General features: G+C 39.2%; 1 protein-coding gene and 2 long non-coding RNA genes across 10 annotated transcripts in view, besides 5 other annotated features; 2 read left to right on the forward strand and 1 right to left on the reverse strand.

Annotated features, from left to right (window-relative positions):
• Positions 1 to 19,728, reverse strand: part of Cda5 (Chitin deacetylase-like 5) — a 40,003-nt gene extending 20,275 nt beyond the window's left edge. For 2 of the 8 annotated variants that reach the window (NM_164353.2, NM_164354.3), the window contains exons 1-2: positions 13,514 to 13,592; positions 12,405 to 12,506 (exon numbers count right to left, since the gene is read on the reverse strand). In NM_164353.2, coding sequence (NP_722589.1) covers positions 12,405 to 12,474 — 70 coding nt within the window. In that variant the 5' untranslated portion in view covers positions 12,475 to 12,506; positions 13,514 to 13,592. Of the gene's footprint in view, positions 1 to 12,404; positions 12,518 to 12,572; positions 13,056 to 13,282; positions 13,593 to 19,669 lie in introns of those variants that run through there. The other 6 variants (NM_001103574.3, NM_001258879.2, NM_001258877.2 and 3 more) reach the window with 6 other exon arrangements.
• Positions 1,838 to 6,843: a mobile genetic element.
• lncRNA:CR46254 (long non-coding RNA:CR46254) lies at positions 9,141 to 10,091 on the forward strand. Its single transcript, NR_133057.1, has one exon. It is a non-coding gene; the product is annotated as a long non-coding RNA:CR46254 (long non-coding RNA).
• Positions 14,564 to 14,904: a mobile genetic element.
• Positions 14,987 to 15,097: a mobile genetic element.
• Positions 18,640 to 19,260: a mobile genetic element.
• Positions 19,729 to 19,987: 259 nt separating the features above from the next.
• Positions 19,988 to 20,022: a mobile genetic element.
• A 300-nt stretch (positions 20,023 to 20,322) lies between these two features.
• lncRNA:CR45339 (long non-coding RNA:CR45339) lies at positions 20,323 to 20,566 on the forward strand. The gene has a single exon (NR_123995.1). It is a non-coding gene; the product is annotated as a long non-coding RNA:CR45339 (long non-coding RNA).
• Positions 20,567 to 20,587: the final 21 nt, after the last annotated feature.

The following is a 20,587-nucleotide window of genomic DNA, read 5'->3' on the forward strand; positions in this document are numbered from 1 at the left end:
ATTTGCAATGATAGTATTCCTAAGCTGGTGACTTGGGATTACAATCTAAAAGTGAACGTCGTGTCGGCTTATGTGTTGGTCTGGTCGAAAAAATTTTTTGGGTGTGTCACAAAAGCTACAAAATTGTTGGGCTCAGTACAAAAGAACATAAGAAACCTTTAAACTTGTGCACTAACAACATATCGAAATTCGGATAACTTCAATGATTTGTAGCATTTAGATAATTTTGCATCGCCATAACTTTTAAGTTACATTCTGTATTGCGATACATTTAAAACTATTTGTCTAGAACGTAAAGCCACAATTACATTACTACATCAGTGCTTAAAAGTCGGACCAGAAACTAATTCAGGGTCACTTAACGCCCTGGCGTGTCTGCCAGCTGCTGCGGTCTATAAATGGCAGCTTCGCGACTGCTTGTTGCGCAAGAGAACTTAACAACCAACCGCCTATGTGCAGCTTATGAATAAAAAGCTATAGCCATTATGGTTTCCATGTAGACCTGCGTCGGCGTCTGGTCTAGGCTTAGCCAAACAAAACAATGAAAATGCGGCTTTTATAGACAACGCAAACAATTATAATAGCAAAAATGAACTATGTCCAATGGTGTATTGCTTATAAAATCAAATGGAGCTGAAAATAATTGAGTTCAGAAGATTGAAAAAAAAAGAATTACATTATTTTTAGTATTTCTTTATTTATAAATCTGTCTTCTACTATTGTGATTAAAAAAAAAAACTTAGAGGGAATATAGATTTTAATCCGATAACCGATTTACCTATGTATATCCGCTGTCAGTCCATCCATTTCTACGCAAAGTGCGCTCTCAGTCTTAAAGATTTCCGCATAAAACTTTCTTTATATTGCAGGTAGCTTATTAGTCGGAAAATAAGGTTCAATATTAGAAATCATAAATTCTTTTATTCGACAAATACCAGTTCCGTTTATAGCAACCGTAAAACCTACAACTTTAATTGTATTTCTTCATGATTTTGCCAAATTTGCTGAGTCGAGACATAGCTATAATCTATTTTTTGCGTGGCTGTGGTGCAGCCAGTTCTAGCTCAACGTGTATGCTCCGATGCTAAGTGAGAAGCTTGAGGGTGTGCCCGCTCTACCAAACTTAATATAACTGGCTTGTTGTTTACAATTAATGTGAACCAATTAAAACCAGGTCCGCACAATGTCGTTAAAATAGTTCACAGCCAGCTGCAGCTGCATTGGAGTTTATAAGCAAGACAAAAGACCTGCGCAACATCTTGTCTAAATGCCATTTTTTGCTCACCTTTGCTACGCACCCTTGCTAGTTAATATGTGTATGTGTTTAATTTGGTAAACGGAAACATATCCACCATTCAGGTCGTGATTATAAAGTTCTGGTTTCATGTTTTCTTTGATTGTTCGTGATTCTATCTATGTTTGGGTAGCTGGAAGCAATACTTGGTTCTTTTTTGTGACGAAACGATGTGAAGGTTAGGTCTTCATTTAACAGCTAAATATGGTAATGAGTAAAGCACTTGTCTCAGCTTGCGCAGAGCTTGTGCAGCAGCTTATGCCAGGGAGTCTGAACTGTCTCCATGTACTATAATTAAATTTATAAGTCCGACCAGTTAAGAGAAACCAAAAGAGAATTAAAGACGTGCCACGGATCTTCACATTGGTGATGTCATCAAAATGTGTTTGTGTTGTTATGTGTTTCGGCAACCTCCCGACAGAGTCGCCACCTTGTCCTCTCTGTAGTTGAACTTGAACCGATGCTCCAAGCTTGGATGGTAAAAGAAATCAGTAAAAGCTGCATCAATAGCAACAAATATGCACGAAAAACGAACACATATTGAAAAGCATTCGCATGGGAGATGAGCAATCGAGTGGACGTGTTCACAGAAGTCGCGGATAAAACAAAAACGTAATTGTGATCCATCACAAACATTTGCGCAGATCGTGTGCTTATCTCACAAACAAAATCTATTTTTAGTCACTGCATAACGGTGACGGCTTCGGTTCGCGAAACTTATCAGCAACTAGCAATTTCTAAGCTGTGTTGTTTTTGCCCCTCGCCCTGCGCGCTGCGCAAGCGGGAGGTTGTTACAATTTACCTTACAAGTAAACCGGTAAATCTTATCGTGTTTAGTAAATATCAATTGCATTATACGGCATAAGTATAAAGACAATTGATATAATGGAGAATTCATTTGCTCAATCGCGACCTAGCAATGGGTGCGATAAATTTGAGAAAATGAGGAAAGTAGCAGGTGTTGAGCCAGGAGAATTACGCTCCCAACTCCGCGCCAGCTGTGCAGTTGTTTCCCCTAACCTGGAAGGTATGCCAACTCAATCTACGGTCTCCAGCTTAATGGTGACAATCAGCAGCAACACCAATGCAAGTGTTACCTGCACTATTTCTAACGTACAGGCCAACATGATCTGTACTCCTACATACACTGATTGCACAACCGTGACCACTAGCATTTGCCCAACTACGCCTTATGACAATGGACTGCCGACACCTCTGTCATCACTGCCCAATAAGCCATCTAAAGCGAAATGCCCCTTTCAAGCACATGATCGTACTGTCAACAGGAAACGAAAAGGCGTGTCTCAGCCCCCATTACCTATCCTCACCCCTTCTCCAAGCCGTAAAACTAAAAGGCAGGCCACTATGCCACTCAATGAGGAGGCCTCTACCTCCACTGCAGCAGCATTAAATAACAATCGCTTCGCGCTTTTGTCTGCTGAAACGGAGAATATGGAGCAAGACGTGTCGGATGCTGATTCTGACATTGAAGACTCTGCTGCCCGAGATGGTGGTGGACAATCCGCTAAATATAGCAAACCCCCAGCCATATGCGTACCAAGTGTAAGTGATCCGGTCACCTTGGAACGGGCTCTTAATCTGAGTATTGGCTCCTCAAACTACTACATCCGCACCTCTAGATTTGGTGTATCCAGAATCTATACAGCCAACCCTGATGCTTTCCGCACCGCTGTAAAAGAACTAAATAAGTTAAATTGTCAATTCTGGCATCACCAACTTAAAGAAGAAAAACCCTACAGAGTAGTGCTTAAAGGAATCCATGCTAATGTTCCTAGTTCGCAGATAGAACAAGCATTTAGTGATCACGGCTATGAGGTCCTTAATATCTATTGCCCCAGAAAGTCTGACTGGAAGAACATTCAGGTAAACGAAGATGATAATGAAGCTACAAAAAACTTCAAAACTAGACAAAATTTGTTTTATATTAATCTTAAACAAGGCCCGAATGTTAAAGAGTCTCTTAAGATAACTCGACTTGGCAGATACAGAGTCACTGTTGAGCGCGCTACACGTAGAAAAGAACTGCTACAATGTCAAAGATGCCAAATTTTTGGACACTCTAAGAACTATTGCGCCCAGGATCCTATTTGTGGTAAATGTAGTGGTCCCCATATGACCGGGTCCGCTTTGTGCATAAGTGACGTATGTCTGTGTATAAATTGTGGTGGTGATCATGTCTCGACAGACAAAAGCTGCCCTGTCAGAGCAGAGAAAGCCAAGAAGCTAAAACCAAGGTCCAGGCTACCGATGACTAATAATATTGCCACACTCAAACCTCCACAACGTTCTTCAAGCGGTTACATACCAGCTGAGGCATTAAGAACCAACATCTCTTATGCTGATATTGCTCGACGCAACACGACTCAATCTAGGGCTCGTGCTACTGTGCAGGCTGAAGTTATACCAACGTCGGACAATAGCCTTAACAATAAATTTATGACGTTAGACAACTCCATTCGGGCCATCAATACGAGAATGGACGAACTATTTAAGCTTATACACGAAACTGTAGAGGCTAATAAAGCTTTCAGAGAACTGGTTCAGGTTCTAATTACACGTATTCCTAAATGACTCAACCAACCTTAAAAATCGGATTGTGGAACGCTCGCGGATTAACAAGGGGCTCTGAGGAGCTTCGGATATTCCTCAGCGATCACGATATAGACGTAATGCTTACCACGGAAACACACATGCGAGTTGGTCAGCGCATCTATCTCCCAGGGTATCTTATGTATCACGCCCACCACCCCAGTGGTACCAGTAGAGGTGGCTCTGCAGTCATCATAAAATCTAGACTTTGTCACAGCCCTCTGACACCTATCTCTACTAATGACAGGCAGATAGCGAGAGTGCACCTGCAAACATCGGTTGGGACCGTCACTGTAGCTGCTGTTTATCTACCTCCAGCAGAAAGATGGATAGTAGATGACTTCAAATCCATGTTTGCTGCGTTAGGCAACAAATTTATTGCTGGTGGTGATTACAATGCCAAACATGCATGGTGGGGGAACCCAAGATCCTGTCCTAGAGGTAAAATGTTGCAAGAAGTCATTGCACATGGGCAATACCAAGTTCTGGCTACGGGCGAACCCACTTTCTACTCTTACAACCCTTTGTTAACACCATCAGCCCTTGATTTTTTTATAACCTGTGGGTACGGCATGGGCAGGCTAGATGTACAAACTCTCCAGGAACTCTCGTCGGACCATCTTCCTATTCTGGCTGTATTGCACGCTACGCCGTTAAAGAAACCACAACGCGTACGACTACTTGCCCATAATGCTGACATAAACATATTCAAAACCCATCTTGAACAGCTGAGTGAGGTAAATATGCAAATTCTGGAGGCGGTGGACATTGATAATGCCACAAGCCTTTTCATGAGCAAACTAAGTGAGGCTGCTCAGCTTGCTGCACCGAGAAATCGGCATGAAGTAGAGGCCTCCAGACCACTTCAACTTCCTCCCAGTATATTGGCACTGCTCAGGCTAAAACGAAGAGTTCGAAAAGAATATGCTAGAACAGGTGATCCCCGCATGCAACAGATCCACAGTAGACTGGCCAACTGCCTGCATAAGGCCCTTGCTCGAAGAAAGCAGGCCCAAATAGATACCTTCTTGGATAACTTGGGTGCTGACGCGAGCACAAATTACTCACTGTGGCGTATCACGAAACGGTTCAAAGCTCAGCCCACCCCAAAATCAGCAATCAAAAATCCGTCTGGTGGCTGGTGTCGCACTAGCTTGGAAAAAACTGAAGTGTTCGCTAACAACCTTGAGCAACGTTTTACACCCTATAACTATGCACCGGAAAGTCTCTGTCGTCAGGTTGAAGAATACTTGGAATCGCCCTTTCAAATGAGCCTGCCTCCGAGTGCTGTCACACTGGAAGAAGTGAAGAATTTAATAGCCAAGCTGCCACTTAAGAAAGCTCCTGGAGAAGATCTTCTTGATAATAGAACCATTAGACTTCTCCCAGATCAAGCATTGCAGTTCCTTGCCTTAATATTCAACAGCGTTCTTGATGTTGGCTACTTTCCGAAAGCTTGGAAATCGGCGAGCATAATTATGATCCATAAGACTGGAAAAACACCGACAGACGTTGACTCGTACAGGCCCATCAGCTTACTCCCATCTCTGGGTAAAATTATGGAGAGGCTGATCCTAAACAGGCTGCTCACATGCAAGGATGTTACCAAAGCGATTCCCAAATTTCAGTTTGGCTTCCGGTTGCAGCACGGTACTCCTGAGCAACTACATAGAGTAGTGAACTTTGCTCTGGAAGCTATGGAAAACAAGGAGTATGCAGTAGGTGCCTTTCTTGATATTCAACAGGCATTTGACAGAGTCTGGCACCCTGGGCTCCTGTACAAAGCGAAGAGGCTGTTCCCGCCGCAGCTATATTTGGTTGTTAAAAGTTTCCTGGAAGAACGCACATTCCACGTCTCTGTTGATGGGTACAAATCATCAATCAAGCCAATTGCAGCTGGAGTTCCTCAAGGAAGCGTTCTTGGCCCAACCCTATACTCAGTTTTTGCTTCGGACATGCCTACTCACACACCAGTCACAGAGGTAGACGAAGAAGATGTGCTCATAGCCACCTACGCTGACGATACTGCTGTGCTCACGAAAAGTAAAAGTATCCTGGCTGCCACTTCTGGTCTACAGGAATACCTGGATGCATTCCAGCAATGGGCTGAGAACTGGAATGTGCGCATCAACGCCGAGAAGTGTGCCAATGTGACGTTCGCCAACCGAACAGGTAGCTGTCCGGGTGTCAGTCTGAATGGGAGACTGATCAGACACCATCAGGCTTATAAATACCTTGGTATTACCCTCGATAGGAAGCTCACCTTCAGCAGGCACATCACAAGTATTCAGCAAGCGTTCAGGACCAAGGTTGCTCGGATGTCTTGGCTCATTGCACCACGCAACAAACTGTCGCTTGGCTGCAAGGTCAATATTTACAAGTCCATATTGGCCCCCTGCCTGTTCTACGGCCTGCAGGTATACGGCATTGCTGCGAAGAGTCACCTTAATAAGATCCGGATCTTACAGGCGAAGACCTTAAGAAGAATTTCGGGGGCTCCTTGGTATATGAGAACAAGAGACATCGAACGCGACCTCAAGGTGCCCAAATTAGGAGACAAGCTCCAGAACATCGCCCAAAAATATATGGAAAGGCTTAATGTACACCCCAACAGCCTAGCAAGGAAGCTAGGAACTGCAGCTGTGGTCAATGCTGACCCTCGGACTAGAGTCAAAAGAAGACTCAAGCGACACCACCCTCATGACCTCCCTAACCTGGTTTTGACCTAGAAAGTCTTAGTTTTAAAATTCATTAGAATAATCAAATAAATAATAATTACTATGTTATATCAACTATTATAATTCTCCCTATCATTTTTAGGATTAAAAATCTGTTAGTCTTAAGTAACCAAGACACATTGTAAAATAAAATAATTTAAGCAGATCAAATTAAGTTGCCGCATGGGTAACAGTGCGTTGATCAAATAATAAAAACATCATCATATAATTTGATAGAAAAAAAAAAAAAAAAAAAAAAAAAATATTGAAAAGCGAAAACAGGAGAAGCAATAAAGTGGCATTTTAACAGCATCTGGTGAATGGTTAGCGATGGTACTGTTACGAGGTATTAAATAGTAGTGGCCATGACACTGAGGAGGAATGTATCATTTGCTTAACTGCCAGAAACGCTTTTAGAAGTTGCAGTTAAACAATATATATTGTTATTTTTATTTGTTTATAGGAAGCCTACTTGGATAAGACACGAAAACCCTAATAGCCTAAAAATTCAATATAAGTGTTCCGATGTTTATATTTACTGCGTGTTGTGAGACAGTTGAGTCTGCGTTTGTTCGATTTTTGGCTGTTTGACTTAATTAACTGGTTTTAATGTCTAATTGGCAATATAAACAGTGAAGGCAACGATTATAAGCAAGAATCCAATACGTAAATGAAAATAAAAGAAACAAAATTAAAATGAACCCCGAAAATATGGAGGAAATTACAAATGAATTTTAAGAGTTACAGGCATAAAATATATCAACAAATATTTAAGCTTACCGAACGCAGATAATAGTTGTAAGTCTGAGTCTGGGGCTTATAATTACGTATAGGCTCCTCTCCTGATCGTTAAGACAAATGTTCCTCAGATGACGCATGTTTTCAGCAAGCGTTTACTTTGCTTCATTTGTACACATCACCTGCCGCCTCTATTGGGAATTTTTGATGATCCGACATCAGTTCTTCTAGTTATCGTATTCTTAAATTATGGGATATTTCTATCCGGTTTTCTCGATTGATTCGATCCACCAGCTTAAAAACTTAAACTCTCGATAAATTATGCGTATTTAATATTCGGTTTCTGTGTGTTTTTCGTTATGATCAGGTAAAAAAAATGTAAGGCTTATTCGTTTTCATTAGTCACTAAAAAATGAGCAGGCACAACCTCCTGGGGTAGCAAATAGGCTTGTAAACAGAAAATAGACTACATGAATAAAAATTCTTATAAAATGCAGCTTCAAATGTAGCCCACATCAGCCCAAACATCTCCTTGTTAGTTATTAAGTATAGAAAAAGTATATAAATTGGTTATCGGTGTCACATAAATAAATTATGCCTGTCGAGTTTACTGTAGAGCACCAGGACATAACGCTGTCATTTCAGACCCCAAAGAAATATTGCTCGTATGCAATCAGACCAAAAACATCTCATAAAATACAAGGCAGGGCCGTACGCAACACATAGTTTCCAATCCGCATCGCCTGTCGTGCATGGAAAAAAAATAGCTGGGAATGAAGTACATTGTTAGCAAGTCCTACGCGCTGTCGCTTCGCTATTTATGCGATGCCTTTGGGCAAGGCTATAATAAATGTATGGCATTTTCGTGTAAGTAACAATTGAGACATTGCTATGCACTGGCAGCCGGATGATCGCCTTACATTTCTGATAGATTCTATAAACAAACTAATACATATTTAAAATTTAATTTTTATTATTTACCTATTGCTCGTAGAGTATAAGAAGAAACTTGGGGATCTTGATTATCGCGTTCTCTCTTGTTCTTATTTATTAAATATTAAAATGATTATACAGAAATATAATTTTTTATCCGGCCTATATTTTATAAACTCATATGGATTAGTATTTAAAAAGACTACAGTTTTCCCACGCTAAATGGGGCTTACTGGACCACACCCTAAGCAACTGAGAGTGCAGCAACTCATAGGTGACGGCAGCGTGACCATGCAAATTAGCCATTCGTGGCTTAAATGTCAACTTTTTATAAAACAATTGGAGCGGCCACTAGTAAGACAAGTGAAGCTAATTTAATTATTCCCTTAAGAATAAGGATTTGTGTTTGTATCGATTTCCCAGCTACTGTGTGAATGGTAAATTGTGTTGCTCATAGAAAATATAATAATATAATATAATATAATATAATATATAATAATATAATAATATAATTTATCTTTTGCTATTTTTAGTAAAAAATACTCCATCAAAACTGCACTGGTCTGAGCTTTGTCCCTACTGCTGTACTAACCCACCCATAGTTAAATTTTACTAGAAATCAAATAACAAACTTTTCCAAATAACGTCATCAAACTATCAAATTTATATAAAACCTGTTCCTTTTTTTAAGAGGCTGCTAAGTGACAATAAAAAATGTAATTGGTAGTGTGGCGAGTTCGCCAAAAGCAGTGCATTGAGCCGTGGTACCCGAAAGTAAAATTGGTTAAAGAGACAAAATCAACACAAATAGTAAATACCTAGCATTATACCTTTATACCCTTACAATTATTCACATAATGCGCGGACGAATTAAAATGCACTGTTCTTATGGTATTCGAATACCCGACGGCAGCCTGCTAAGTATTACGTTTAAAACCAAGCACTTAATGATGCTCTAACGAAACAGATGAGTGCGATTATGCAATCACAGGGCACCGCTAATCGATAGGCTCACATAATCGTACCGTGCCGGCCAACATTTTGTCACTATGAGGCCGACAACCGTTATTAAAGCGAGCTCACTAATACGTATTGGAGTCATATTGGGTTTGGTGAAAGTGAAAGGTGAACAGCATACCATTTTGCGGTGCCGTAAAATATATTATAAATGAAAAAGTTGCGTATCCGAGTGCTTAACAGAGGAGAGCAGCTGACCTGCTGCAGTTTGCCCTTGAGAGCCTTTAGCGTCAATTCCACTTAAATTTACCAAGCAGTGGTCTACGAAACAAACACAAAACACAACAACAAAAACGGAATCCCAACGGCAATCTCGTCAAGGTCGATGCATTCAACATCTGCAAAATCCAGTTTATACCCACAAAGGAGACGAAAAAGCCTCGACTGACATAAGCAAACCGTGTGCCGGACCATCGATTGCCAAGCAAAACAATCACAATTAACTTCTGTAAAAAAAAGAGCGAGCTAAGGAAATATTTGTGTTAGAAAATCCTTCAAGTATCAGTAAAATCTTCAATCTTAATAAAAATTATATGGACATTGGAAGCTAGCTTCGACAAGCCGAATCATCTAAACCCTTCGAATAATCGAATAAGAAAAATGTTATGATCAAAAAGGTTTATGCAGCAAATAGCATTAAAACTGTGAGATCAGTTTGCGTAGAAATAGACGAACGGACACGGCTATATAGAGCCGGCCGTTGATACTGCTCAATTAATGTGGTCGTAGATATAGGATAGAAAGGCTATACAAAATAAAAGTTTACAGCGGCTTTTTGCCGTAAAAGAAAGTTACTTTGCCGTAACAAGATTGGTGTAAGAGGGTTAAGTGGAGCAGCTGCGTCGGGCCCCATTTAATTTCACGATACGGTGCATAGAGACGTCAAGAGCTCTATTTACATGTGCTACGGATATGGACGTCGTCGGCTTAACGCAATGTTTTAATAGATTGCCCATTTCGTAGCAAAAATAATTTTCAACTGTAATGCGTAAGCATTTCAAGGTGAGTAGCGCCGTAAACAACAAGCTTGTAAGGGCAGGCGCAGAAGCTAAGAAAAGTTGGGTGTTGCCGTTTGGTAGTCTATTGGTACTCCTCGTACTGTGCCGACAACAATTTCGACGTCCAATTCAACGCAAATTATCTGGAGCCTTGCGAAATCCAGGGATTACCATTGCTGTGTGCAAATTTATTCAAGCTTGCCTCAGACTCGCTGGAATACTGCTTGAAAGCGAAAGTGCACTGTGTGCATGCAAAACAAAGTTGCGCCATGCCAATGGTCGTACATGCTCGTATAAAGTGTTCAGGTTACAGTCAAAGACCTAGCGAAGTAATTTAATGACGATCTTCCGCGTGCGCCAAAACTTTCGCACGGTAAGCATTGACACTGCCTGCGGTAAAAAAGAGACGAAATGATTAGGTCGAGGCGTGACCACCATACTAATGGTTTAACTGGCATTGAAACTGAATTATGATTAAAACCCCTTTGTTATACTATTCATTAAACACGCGCTTAAACAAATGTTCTTGCAAATGTTCAACTTTCGCCATTGGCCTCGTCCGCCTCAAACCTTTTTCTTTCAGCCATCGACATTCGCATTAAACCAGTAGTACATCAAATGTTTTAACACAAATTTCCTAGCAATTACGCATGAAAATATTTCCATGGCGGCATATCTAAGGTTTTACCCAAATATATATTTCTGTGGCTTAAAAAAACACCACTCAAAACACTGAGAAAGTTCATCAAAATGGAAAGTGTTGCCACTATGCCTAAACCAAGTCATGCAAGTCTTCATACCCTTGCGGAGGGTACATTCACTTAAGTCAGAAATTTCAAAGCTGTGAAGGACACAATTGTGCCCATATATGGTATATATATTTCTTGCTAAGTATCAACGACCGAATCGGTATAGCAGATAGATTATAAATTGTTTAAAAGAGGACGATCGGACAGCCGGGCTTGGCTATTTCAAGTTCGCTGTTTTTACTAATATGTTATGAATAAGATACATATATGCACTTTATAAGGCCACAAAGGTAATACAAAAAATCTATCTCAAAACAATTTAGCCGTCTAATGCTGTTATTATAATTTTAATAGTGTTAATCCTTACCACGTTATCTAAGCAATTTTCGTAGTTCCCAATTTGTTTTCTCAAATTTTGCATATATATCATTCATAAAAAATGTCTGAACAATTAAGCAAACTGTTTTAAAAATTATCAACAGTTATTATAGCCACAATTTGCTCGGTTACACCGATACACTCACTCACTTAGTGAACCTATTCAATCGAGTCAGCGAGCTGTATGCAATTAATATCTGTGTCATAAGCTGCTTGGTTGGCTGCTGGCTGATAACTTACATAATTCCATTACCATTACCCAGCAGTATGGTGAGTAGACAGCCCAAGTGACCAATAGTTGGACACGGTAAGGCTTGTTATGGTCGAAATGCTTGATTATGTTATTGTTCGCTGGTAAATAGAGCAGTTGATCAGACCATGTATTTACCTCCATACATACCCTAATGTAAATACTCTTACTTTTTATATATCCTAACACATTTCGCAGTAAAATGTCTTAATATATATATATATATATATATATTAAAATAAATATACATTTTTGGACATATTAAGAAACTCGTTTAGCCGGAGCCGGAGTATCCACAATAGAGCTCAACACAAGTGGTTAACAGCTGGTGGTTTGACTTCTTCTACGGTGATTGAATTTGACATTAGACTATTGCGAGCTCGTACATGGCAGCCGGAACAGTGTTCAAAACAAGTTTGGCTTTATTTGCGGAACATAATATTTCTATCACGAAGTTTCGAATATGATTGAGGAAAAGAAGAATCCATAGTACTGTAAAAACAATTCACTTAAAAATAAAACTTTTTCGGATCTACGTTTAAAAAAAGATTTCAGTTCATACATGAACTGAATACTTATCCATGGTTGTCTTAAAATCTGGTTAAGTGCTAACTCTTCTAGGACTAGTGGGTAAAGTGTGTAAGCCCTTTGCTCTTTTAAGTTTTTGCCTCCATTTGTATTTCTAGCAGAGTGTTCTTCACTGAAGTGGGCATTACTCACCTGTTTTAAAAAGCAGTAGGCACAATCCCAGCAGGCACAGAATGTTTATTCGACTTGTTGAATACTTCATATTGCAGGTATGGCGTGTCGTCGTAACTGTAACTGTAAATTTTCTTGATGTGGTTGGTTCAGTTTCGTTTTGGGGTTAGTTCACAGAATTTAAAATACCATAGGCAAGCTCGGATAAAAATAGTGGTTGGAAGCGCGGGAAGTGGGGAGCAGCAGCAGCCACCGTACCGATGACGGAGGCAGTTACCGTTGAGAAAACCTCTGTTTTGTTGAAAACAATTGCTAAATAACTAAGAAGGCAGTGTCGCAATTTTTCAATTTAGATTTTTTGAGCCTTGTGTTACAGTTTTCTTAATGGTGTGTCTGGCTTATGCCGCGACTGCGGCTTTGTGGCTGTGCCTTCACTTGGTTAGGACATGTTTGTATTGTTGTAAGCAGATTTAGTTTCTGCCCCTATTATTCGAGCTTTCGTTTGGCTTTAACCAACGCGACGATGCATAGCTAACACACACGTTTACAGATTACAACACTTAGTTTTCCTCCATTGCTTTTGGCAAGCGATTTTTAGTTAGGTTTTTTAGTTTCTTTCACGTGAGACTGCAATGACCGCTGTTCGTTTTGTAGTTACCATGGAAAAGATTGCTAGACAAAAATGCAAAGAGATCAAATCGAAGATCGGTGTTTGATTTAGATTTCCCGTACGGTATCGCGGGCACCTCCATATTGGAAAACTCTGTATGAACTAGTCTGTAGCGCGTAGAGGAAAATGCGAAACAAAATAAAACAAAACCTGCACGTTTTTATTTTGTTTGTCGAAGCTTGTATATATATTTAGCGTAAACTTTCTTTTTAACGCAAAGTTAGCTTACCACCGACACACACGCTTGAGCTCTTCGACTAAACTGCAAAATGCAGTTAAAACTGCTTTCTACAAAATGTTAAATTTTTGGCTGGTTGCAATGTCCAGTCAGAGGTGGACTTTATTTCGACGCGTTTACGAAATAAATTAGCAATCGAAAGCCCAAAAATTGATTGTGGCTTATTGCAAACAGTTTAGACCGCCTGACAAGTTCGGGTGACCCTCGAGCGTCTCTGCTTACCGTGCGCTTAAGCGAACCACACGTCCTAATCGAAACAACTATACAGCGCGACTGTGCGGACGAGTGTCTTGAGACTCTGGGCAAGCGCAGCCAGCCAACCAAGTTTCGAAGTCTGGCTTTTGGGCCAAGCTTGGTCTGCGCCACGCTTGGCCCCGACTGTTACTTTACATTAACAGACTGTTCAAGTTGTTGCTGCACCCGCGCGGAGTCGTTTGTATCTCTTAAGCTTTTGAAAGTAAGAGTAAAGTTAACGCTTGCGCCATTGCAGCTTTGCTACGTTTTACAAGTTATACAAGTTATCAGAAAAATGTAGTCCAGACCCATATTCTTAGTGAATTTCAACATTTTACTGAGAATTTCATCCAAAGCTCCCCATCAGTTTCAAGCTATCTACAAGCGGGGAGCGGGCTTTGTTTATTGTTTTCTGAAACTACAACAATATCCACCCTCTAGCCAACGAAGGCTGGGAAACTATTTACCAAGGCGATTGTGAAATGTTGTTACCTTTTTCGTTACATTTTCGTTTAGCAGCAGGTTTCTGGATCGCTCGATAGTGGATTACGGTGCTTAAATTAAAGAATGCTTACTACTTCAACATGGGCTTGGACTTGAATCCATGTCAAGCATGGGATCGAAGGAAGACCACTCAATCACTTTTAGAATTAATACCACCCAGCTGAATTGCCCTTGATAAATTCGATTTATATGCCCAACATATAGCTTTACTCTAAAGTCTAAAGTAAAGTGGCCAATTTCGAACCATAGAATTGAAAGTAAAACCGAGTTGAAAACATGGCAACGACCAAGAACTAGGCCAAAGCAGCCAACCAAAGCCAAGCAAAAGCTGTAAAACAACAGCTGAAGTAAAGGGGTTCTGGTGAACGGCGATGGCTGATGGTTTGAGCAAGGCATGCGAATTAATCTAATTCTTTATTTATTAATTTATTTTTGCTGGATTGTGTTTCACACGATTTTTTCTGTGAATGGAGGGCGAGGTGTTTTGTTGCATTGAATATTTTTGACTTTGTTTAGGAAATTATTTAATTATTTCCGTTACTATATTAAAAAGTGTGTAACGAAGTGTATCTTGAACTAAACGTTTCGGACCATATAAAATATACAAATACTTTATCAAGACCATTGGCAGAGTCGATCAGGCTTGTCCGTCCGTATTAACGTCGAGTTCTCAGGAACTATTAAAGCTAGAAGGTTGAGATTCAGCATACATATTCTAGTGACATGGACGCAGCGCAAGTTTGTTGTCCCATGTTGCCACACCCACTGTAACGACCTCAAGCAACCCGAAACTGCTACGCCCACATTTTTGAAAAATTGTTGCATATTTTTTTGTATATTTTCATCAGTCTTGTAAATTTATATTCATTTGCCAAATCCATTTTTTCCACGCCCACTCTTACGCCCACAGACCGCCCATAGCTATCGTTATACTAAGAACACTTTGGCGGCGTTCCTTCTAATGCCCACAAACCCCCAAAAGCTGCCACGCGCACACTTTTAAAAAGTTTTTGAGATTTTTTTTTATTTTATTATAACCCTTGTAAATTTCTATCGGTATACCAAGAACACTTTGGCCACGTTTGGTAAAACAGGCGATTTGGCAAACTCATTAATGAACCGTAATAACTCCGTTTCCTGAAACAAATATTTCTTCTGTTATGTATATGAAACCTGTCAAAATATGGTCAATAGTTAGCACGCATTAAGATATCGCAAGTTGATTCAGACAGAAAAAGCTCAACGGAAAATGATTGTCAAATTGTTGGCCCTCAAAACTCGCCTATAATGTTTTCGATAAAGTGGTTACCCGACAAGTAAACCCGCACTTTGCTTACACATGCAATTCGAATCGGTCAGAGCCTTCAGTTTATGGTATACTTGAAATATTGGAGCATTGTGCTTAACTCTTGAATAATAAATGGAAGACAAAAATACAATAGTTCCGTTAATTGAAAAAGTCATTGCCGTTAAACACTTAATTAAATCATATAGTTTTACGAAATGTTGAAGCATTAAATTTAATCAATGAAGTGAGTGACAAATCAAAAATGTCAAAAATTGTAGTGAGAGAAAAATTGTAAACACTGTGGATACATCATAGTTAATAGTATTATTTTCAAACGCAGCTCTCTTGGTGACTTCTGGTGTATGGCAATCTTTGTCTTAGGTGTTTGGGACATGCCATACTACATTAATGCCCTTGTTAATACAATTCCACATCGGCTACTTGTGGTCAAATTTATTTCAGCCTCTAACTCAATGATAAGCAAATTTCGTTCGATTGTCATGAAATTCCTTCGCGCACAAACTTTTTTGTGCCTTAAGCCAAGCATTTTGAAAGTATTTTGACTTTAATGGGTCCACTTTTGGACAGCGCATGCAGTTGCCTTTCTAATGACAATAAATAAAATTAATTATGTTTCAGTTATAACAAAAATGGACAAGTATGCAGTCACACCTACGAATCAAAATAGTTGGATAAACTTTTATCAACGATTTGTTAAGCTAAACGCCAAATATATTTTGTCTTTACTTTAATATCATATCAGACATTGAACAAATATCAATAAGAGTCAATGCTTTTAGTTAGGAATTGAAAAAACTATATACAGAATTTTCAGATTGTTAAATAGTTTAACATAACTTCTTATTTTATTTTCTTGCTCTTTCGTCTTTAGAAACAACACTAGAAGTCTTTCTCATTGCAAACAAAAGTACAAGTAATAGCGTGGTGACCTTCCCGTTCACCAACGTTTGGGGTAGGAACTGAAGAGAAGGGGAGTGGCCTTTAAGCAATCTAATTGTACAAATCAAGCGCAGCGCAAATGGTGGCGAATAGAACAGCCGTCAAGCTGCTATTACCGGAACCACTGGCCACGCCTTAGTTGGAAGCAAGTCGTAGTTATAGTTAGCAGCGGAGACTTACCTAACTAATCTGTTACATACATTTTAAGAAACATACTTTTCGCAGGTTTTTAAATCTCCCAACAACAGACCCTAAGAACGTGATATGTTTTGGTGTTGATACTCGTTTAATGATTGATTATTTTTCTATTGCTAATTGATTTAAGGGAAATAGTTGCAAAAAGTCATGAGATATTCGATACCTATTTAAAATTGAGTTTGAGTTAGTTTTCAAAGCAGCCGATTTGTACGAAGCCGGTTTTGTGGCTTTATTAATAATATTGTCACACTTGTAGCTCAAAGTTAAGAAACAGCGAATAGCATTGTAAGTTGAATAAACCGGATTTGAAACTGTAGCAGTACTTCACAACACCTTGCAGCCGCAGCGGTGCTACCTTTATAATTTCAGCAAGCAAAAGCTTATTACCCCAAGGCCGTTTTGTCAACGGGAAACTAGCAGACCTCTTATTGCCTAAGCTTGGGAGGATTGAGTTTTGCCGAGGCAGTTGCAATGCGGAAGAGATGTGTATAACTGGTACTTGGCAGAACATCCTTCAATATGCAGTGGCACTTACTTCCTCCTATAGGCAAGGTCTCGAATAAATATCGTTACATGGCTCCGTTACCCTCTCCTGTACGTACAGTGGTCCAACCAGTTCAAGATCGTGAACTACCTAAACTTGATGGGTTGTTTTGAAGCATGGGCAGAAGAAAGTCATCCGGGTTAAGGGTGCCTCTGGCCAATTTGATTTGCTTTCCAAATACACACAATACGAATGCTGCCTTGACTACCAATGTATTACAAAAGCGTGTAGTCGGTTATATCGACTATCTGCATCTGCATTAGCCGAGCAAGCTGTTTATTACACCGCAGTCAACTCTGCCCACCTACGATTAAATTTTTGCTCTGCATTCTGAAAACCATATGTTGAACTTTGTTTCATTTGGTACTGAGTAATACATTTAAGACATTTGAAATCAATCTCAATTGGTTTTTTTAACCTGTATCTTTATGATCGAGATGTCAAAAATTCGATTAGTATTCTTTGTCTCTTGTCGGGACGCTGTGCGTTTCACTACATTTAACGTTGAAACTGATGTATGTATGTAACATTTTCCGAACCTTACCCGGGTCAATAAGAATGCAACCAGACCCACCAGTCCAATACGTTGGTGTGCAATATTTGTAGCGAATTTGTGAAAATAACGACAGCCCTTGCAAAAGTCAGTAAACGATCCACAACATACCTTGGAAAGCCAGATTAGACCAACAGGCATCAAAAGCTGATGGCTCGCTTACTGATTTTTAATCGGGCCAGACACAAACATGAATTGTTCTCGTGCTGGGTATAATTTTTTTGTGGACAAAAATAAGGTACTCAGAAATACAAGTTTAACATTGTAATATTATTTTATTTATTTTTTAAATAGCCAACAGGCTGTTTACCTGGTTATTAAGTGAAATACCAACATTTCGCGTTTTTTAAAACAGAAAGGAGTGCCATCCTCCGCCCCACCCAATCAGCCCCATTTGGGGGCCAATTTAAATATTTGTGATCCTATCAAAAAGCGAGCAATTGTTTTGAGCTAATTTTTAAATTGATGATGCATTATAACAATCCAAAATTGACTTACTAAAGGTGCGGCCCCTCTTGGGCCATTCCTTTTTCAAATTTAATCAAAATTTCAAGCGGAGCGTTGGCAGCTACCGGCCAATGCAAATTTTTTGCACAATGCTAAATGTATCTGCACCCAACATTCAGGTCTAGCATTCAATGGACTACAGAGTTGTTTCACTCATCGAGTTGTTGGGAGTTCAGCGCTCGGCTCTACAAGTAGAAGGCTAAAAGTCAAAATGTACATGCTATGACTTCACGCAGACCATGCTAACGTTTTTTTTTTTTTTGCTGTATGAACCAATTGTTGGTTATAAAGAATGAAGTCAATCAGCAAAGAGGCCAAGAAAATATTTTTAGTAAAAGAAGGTATTTGAGAAGGCATAATATGACTTTAAAAAGTAAACAAAGTAAATCTTCCCTCTAAAAGTAAAGTAAAATCCCCCCTCCCTCTCCGTATTACTGTTACGGATTCTTAACAAGAAGTATTTTTTCTTGAACTATTAAAAGGTGACTGATGACTCAAGCTATTTTGTATGGAGTAAGTCCTAACATACTCAAATTTCGGATTTGTTTGATTACTACTGTTCAAAATGCACTACGTGCTAAGGTGGCGAGGCACTACTGGCTACTTTGTTCGCGCAGTAAATTGTCGCTATCCAACAAGCTGACAATTTACAAACAGATATTAGCACCAAACTGGAAGTATGGGTGCCAAATCTGGGTCTTGGCATGCGACAGCCAAATAAAAAGGATCCAGGCTATTCAAAATAAGGTAGCAAGACTCATCACCGGCTGCGAGTGGTTTGTGCGAAACACCACCCTGCACAGAGACCTGAAACTCGCAACGGTATTTGACGAGATAAACCAGCACTCGAGCAGGTACCATGACAGGCTGGAGCGCCACAGAAATCGGCTGGCCAGCGCTCTTAACAGATCTCGCCCACCAAGGAGGCTCAACAGAAGGCAACCGAGGGATCTCATTTCCCGATCTCCTTTGACAAGGGTCAGCAGAAGCTGACGCTTATCAAAAAACCTATTTATTATATGTGTTTGTTATGTACTGTATTATAACTGTATAAACTAGAAAAAGCTAACTATAGTTAGCCGGCGCGCCCAAATGGGCAGAAATAATAGAAAAGAAGGACACAAAGGGGCTCCAAGATTTCCCCGTATGCCTTAAAAAATAAATTTAATTATAAGAAAAAAAAATGCACTGAATCTGTCAGCCTAAAAGTATGCTTCATTTTCGCCCAAACTACATTTTCTATATGTATAAAAAAAATACATATTATATACATAAATATAAGACTAAAAAGGCCCCACCGACAGGACCTATTATTTAGAACGCTGTTGTAACAACTATCTTGATTGTTAATATAGGAACATGACAAATATTTACCCTTGTAAATATGTAAAAATTCGTTAACGTTGAATCAATACAATAGTATTATTAATTTCCCTCCTCAAATATATAATTGTTTAAGATGCCTGAAGGTAGCAGTACAATAATTTAACTACGTGTATCCAAACTTAAAATAATATGTAAAATACATAAATTGGTAAATAACAAGAAAAAAATGTTGCCGATCAAATGCGCTCGTAAATTTTAAAATACCTGATGAGATGTAATTCGGGCAATTTGTACACATTCGTTGCACACCATTTTGCATTGATGTCTATCTGCCAACGATAATAAAAAATACATTAAAAATGTACGTTAAGCAAGCTTTCACACAACGGAAAGGTGTTTAGGTAAGAATTGGGTACCAGGGCGCACATATCCTTGATTTTTTTCATCTAAGGATAAGAAGAAATGATATAATCTGGCCCGTCCCGACTTATAAACTACCTAAGACTTTTGAAAAACTTTCGTGCAGATCTGTATGCAGCTTTAAACTGAGGGACTGACGACGGACGGCGATGAACACTGAGTTTGATACTGATCAAGAATATATGTATGTATATACTTTAATGTCTCCCACACTGCGCATCAAGGTTTTTACTGGAATCAATATACTCTCTGCAAGGGTATATTCCTATACACTTAAATGACTTAAATGTACAATTGTATGTACATATTTATGTTAATGTAAATAGTCGTGTGGCTGCTTCATGAAATAAATGCGATAGTTCGGAGTATTTTCCAAACCTTTTGCATACCTTTTGGCGAACGGATGCATTTAAGCCCAAGGAATATTCATATTCGTACATATGTATGTCTATAGGAAAGCAATTTGTATAAATGTGCTAAAAGCATTGCACAGCCATATTAACGTATTTATTAATGTTGATTTTAGAGTAAAAGTTACCCCAAGATATTGATTCTTATGTATAGATTTAAAATAACAAATCATCACCCATATTTCTGACTGTTGTTATTTAAGATATGTGTAAATATGTACACACATATATAAATGCATATATAAACATGACTAGGAACTCGCCTAAAAATCCAAATTCTGCACACTTTAGGCTTGAAGAAAATTCAAAAAGTTTGCCTACTTATTTGTTTTACGTCAAAATGAAGAGACTG

This window comes from Drosophila melanogaster, chromosome 2L (assembly GCF_000001215.4).
Source record: "Drosophila melanogaster chromosome 2L".
Classification (NCBI taxonomy): Eukaryota; Metazoa; Arthropoda; class Insecta; order Diptera; family Drosophilidae; genus Drosophila; species Drosophila melanogaster.